We start from the raw sequence: 3,171 nt of genomic DNA on the forward strand, positions 1-3,171 counted from the left end.
CTCTTTCTACAGCAGAGAGAGGACATTTTGAAGTGGGCAATTCCCTCCCGTTCTAAAAGATGGACGTCAAATCCTAGGGATCAGCCAATGGAGAGCTAGCTCAAAGGAATAAAGTTTCAAAAGGCAGGAATGCAGGAGAGAGAGAGAGGGAGAGAGGGAGAAAGAGGGAAGAAGAAAGAGAGAGGGTGTGTGTGTGTGTCTTCAAACGTGGCCCTTTTATGACTTGTGGACTTCAACTCCCAGAATTCTGGCTGAGGAACTCTGGGAGTTGAAGTCCACAAGTCATAAAAGGGTCAAGTTTGAAGACCCCTGTATTAAATCTTGGGCCTTTCCGAGTTAGGGTCTTTCAGATTTTTCTCAGCAGTTGTGGGACATCTGGATTTTGAAATTTCTGAGGGAATTCAAGGGCTTGGCTACTGGTCTTTGTTAATCCACTCTCCATCTTCTCTCTCTGGGTTCAAGGGGAGACATCCAGGCTGGATAGAGTCTCTTTCTCCCATCAGTGCCTTCTCTTTTCAAGGTGGGCCTGGTGTTTGCTCTCTACAATGAAAATCAGGAGAGGAATCCCTGCAGGAGGAGGTGAGAAGAAGGAAGGCTGAGGGCCCTTCCTCTTCCATGCCTCCCCCCATAATTTGCTTGGCTGTAGGTATGGGGCCCTGCTCAATCAGAGTTGTGGGAACGTTTGCTCAAGATCTCTGGAAAAAGCGGAGGGAGGTGAGCTTCAGAAAGAGATGCTACTTGGTGAAACTGGTAGAGAAGACAAGAGTGCACCCTACAACGTTTACTTCAGGGCCTGTCCCACATCCAGCAATGAGTTCTCTGGGAACTTGAGGTGCATAGCTTTTTGGCTACGTTTTAGCCGCACACCCAAGGGTGGAGAAACAACACGCAACGCTGCACAACGGACAGCCCACCTCCTCCGTCATTCCCCGTGACTCCAGGAATAGGCAACCTTGGCTCTTTTGTGACTCGTGGACTTCAACTCCCAGAATTCCTGAGCCAGCATAGCTCAGTATGGAAACCTCTCCCTGTCCCCTCAGCACGGCTGGCTCAGGAATTCTGGGAGTTGAAGTCCACGAGTCCTAAAAGAGCCAAGGTTGCCTACCCCTGCCCCAGGCAGTGACTTGTTCTCCGTTCCTTTGCTAGCCAGGGAGTTGGGGGCTCTCCCCCAAAGAAAGTCAAGCCAAGGAAAGAGAAAAGAAAGCAGATTAAGCCATCATCGAAGCCATCTTGGTTAAGCATAACTTTGGCGGAGCACCTGAGGCGAAGCACCTGTGCTCTGGAGCGAATTGGCACTGGCAATAAGGAAGGAGCCATTTTTCTCGCGCGGAGGAAACCTCGGGAGGCTTCCTGGCCTTGTCTCCAGAGCGAACGAGAAGGAAACATCCACTTCACAACTCCTGCCTCTGCTTTACAAGCACGGTGTGGCCAAGATGTCACCCTGACCCGTCCGGCGCAGCTAGGAAATCCTCGCCAGAAATTCTCCTCTGTATTTTTTTTTGGGGGGGGGGCGTTGTTAAAAAGGAAAAACAACCCATCTCACAAAAGCCATTCCAAACCTCGCACTCGGTTCCTGCCCCCTGAAGGGACCCGTCCACCTCCTTCGCGTTGGGCCCCGAACACCCCGCCGGACGGCCGGAGCAACGGCCCAGGATGAACCAGGAGTCGCTTCCATCTACCCAAATCCTCCCCGAATTAAAAGGAAATTAAAAAAAGAAAGAAATCAGAAAAAAGAAAAGGTCGAAGCCCAAAACACACACAGCAACTGAATCCCCCTGGGAGATCTCCCACCCACCCCCTTCCCCGGTCAAGCAGAAGCCGAGTGTTCCTTTTGAGGTAGAGTTTTTGGTTTCTTTTGTCTCAGGGCCAAACGGGGGGTGGGTGGGGTTCCAGGTCTCAGCCGGTTGCGTCCTGGGTTCAAGTATGAGTCAGGTAATTTATTGCTACTATCAGGTGCAGCAGCAGGAGGCAGCGGTGGAGGGAGGGGGGCAGGAAGGGGAGACACGGAAGAAGGGGAGACAGGGGGGCGGGGAATCCCTCGTCAAGACTCCTCGTTGCCGGAGTCGTCCTCGTCCCCGTAGCAGCTTTCCACCTCGTCGTCCATTTCGTCGTCTTCGTAGTAGTCGTCGTAGAACAGGTCGGAGCCTTCGTCCGGGGCGGGCGTCTTGGTCTTGACGCAATACTCCGCTAACGTGGTGGGGACTTTGACGCCGTCCCTCTCGGCGTCCACCTTGGTTCCCAGGACTTGTTTCCTGGAAAGAGAGAAGTTCATTTGTACAGCCCCGGTGGCGGAGTGGTTAGAATACGGCACAGGTAATCCTCAACTTACAACAGTTGGTTTGGTGGCCGAAGTGACAACGGCACCGAAAAAAAGGGACCGTTTTTCACTCTTATCACCATTGCCCCTTCTCCACGGTCACGTGATCAAAACTCGGTTGCTTGGCAACTGACTCACCTTTATGACTTTTCCAGCGATCCCCTTTTGAGACCTTCTGACAAGCAAAGTCAACGGGGGAAGCCACGTTCGCTTAACAACCTGGTTACTGTTCTAACAACTGCAGCGATTCGTTTAGCAAATGTCGCAAGAAAAATCGTAAAATGGGGCAAAACTCCCGTTAACAAATGTCTCACTTAGCAACATAAATTCTGGGCTCGACTGCGGGTCATATGTAGAGGACTACCTGTGTGGCAAGCTAGCTCTGCATTTCTACTGGCCAGGAGTTCAATCCTCAAGGATTGACTCAAGGTTGACTCAGCCTTCCATCCTTCCAAGGTCGGTAAAATGAGCATCCGGTGTGTGTGTGTGTGTGTGTGTGTGTGTGTGTGTGTGTGTGTGTGTGTGTGAACAAGATGCTGACTCCGTAAACCGCTCAGAGAGGGCTGTAGAGCACCGTGAAGCGGTATATAAGTCTAAGTGCTACTGCTATGGATTTGTGCCAGGTTAGCGAAGCCGTGATGCTCCAATGGAAGAAGGCGGCAGGTCTCCTGGCTGGCCTTTCCACCCTAAGCATCACGGCCTGTGGTGGAATCAGCAACTGAAGTCGAGGGTGGAGTTAAGAGAGTGGCTGGCATGGAATCCCTTTGAGGAGGAAGCGATGGAGACCTCGCCCTCCTTAAATCCCAGGAGCCCTTATCTGGTGGCGCAGAGAAGCCGGGGTTAGAATGCAGCAT

At 52.1% G+C, this 3,171-nt stretch overlaps 1 protein-coding gene across 1 annotated transcript in view; it reads right to left on the reverse strand.

Moving 5' to 3' along the window:
* Positions 1-2,041: 2,041 nt before the first annotated feature.
* Positions 2,042-3,171, reverse strand: part of LOC107300802 (ubiquitin-conjugating enzyme E2 R1-like) — a gene marked incomplete at its 5' end in the record, with an annotated part of 7,316 nt that continues 6,186 nt past the window's right edge. The window contains one exon of the mRNA XM_015830092.1: positions 2,042-2,252. Within this exon, the coding sequence (XP_015685578.1) occupies positions 2,042-2,252 (211 nt within the window). The remainder of the gene's footprint in view (positions 2,253-3,171) is intronic.

The sequence above is a fragment of the Protobothrops mucrosquamatus genome, unplaced genomic scaffold (genome assembly GCF_001527695.2).
Source record: "Protobothrops mucrosquamatus isolate PMUCROS unplaced genomic scaffold, P.Mucros_1.0 scaffold8507, whole genome shotgun sequence".
Taxonomy (NCBI): Eukaryota; Metazoa; Chordata; class Lepidosauria; order Squamata; family Viperidae; genus Protobothrops; species Protobothrops mucrosquamatus.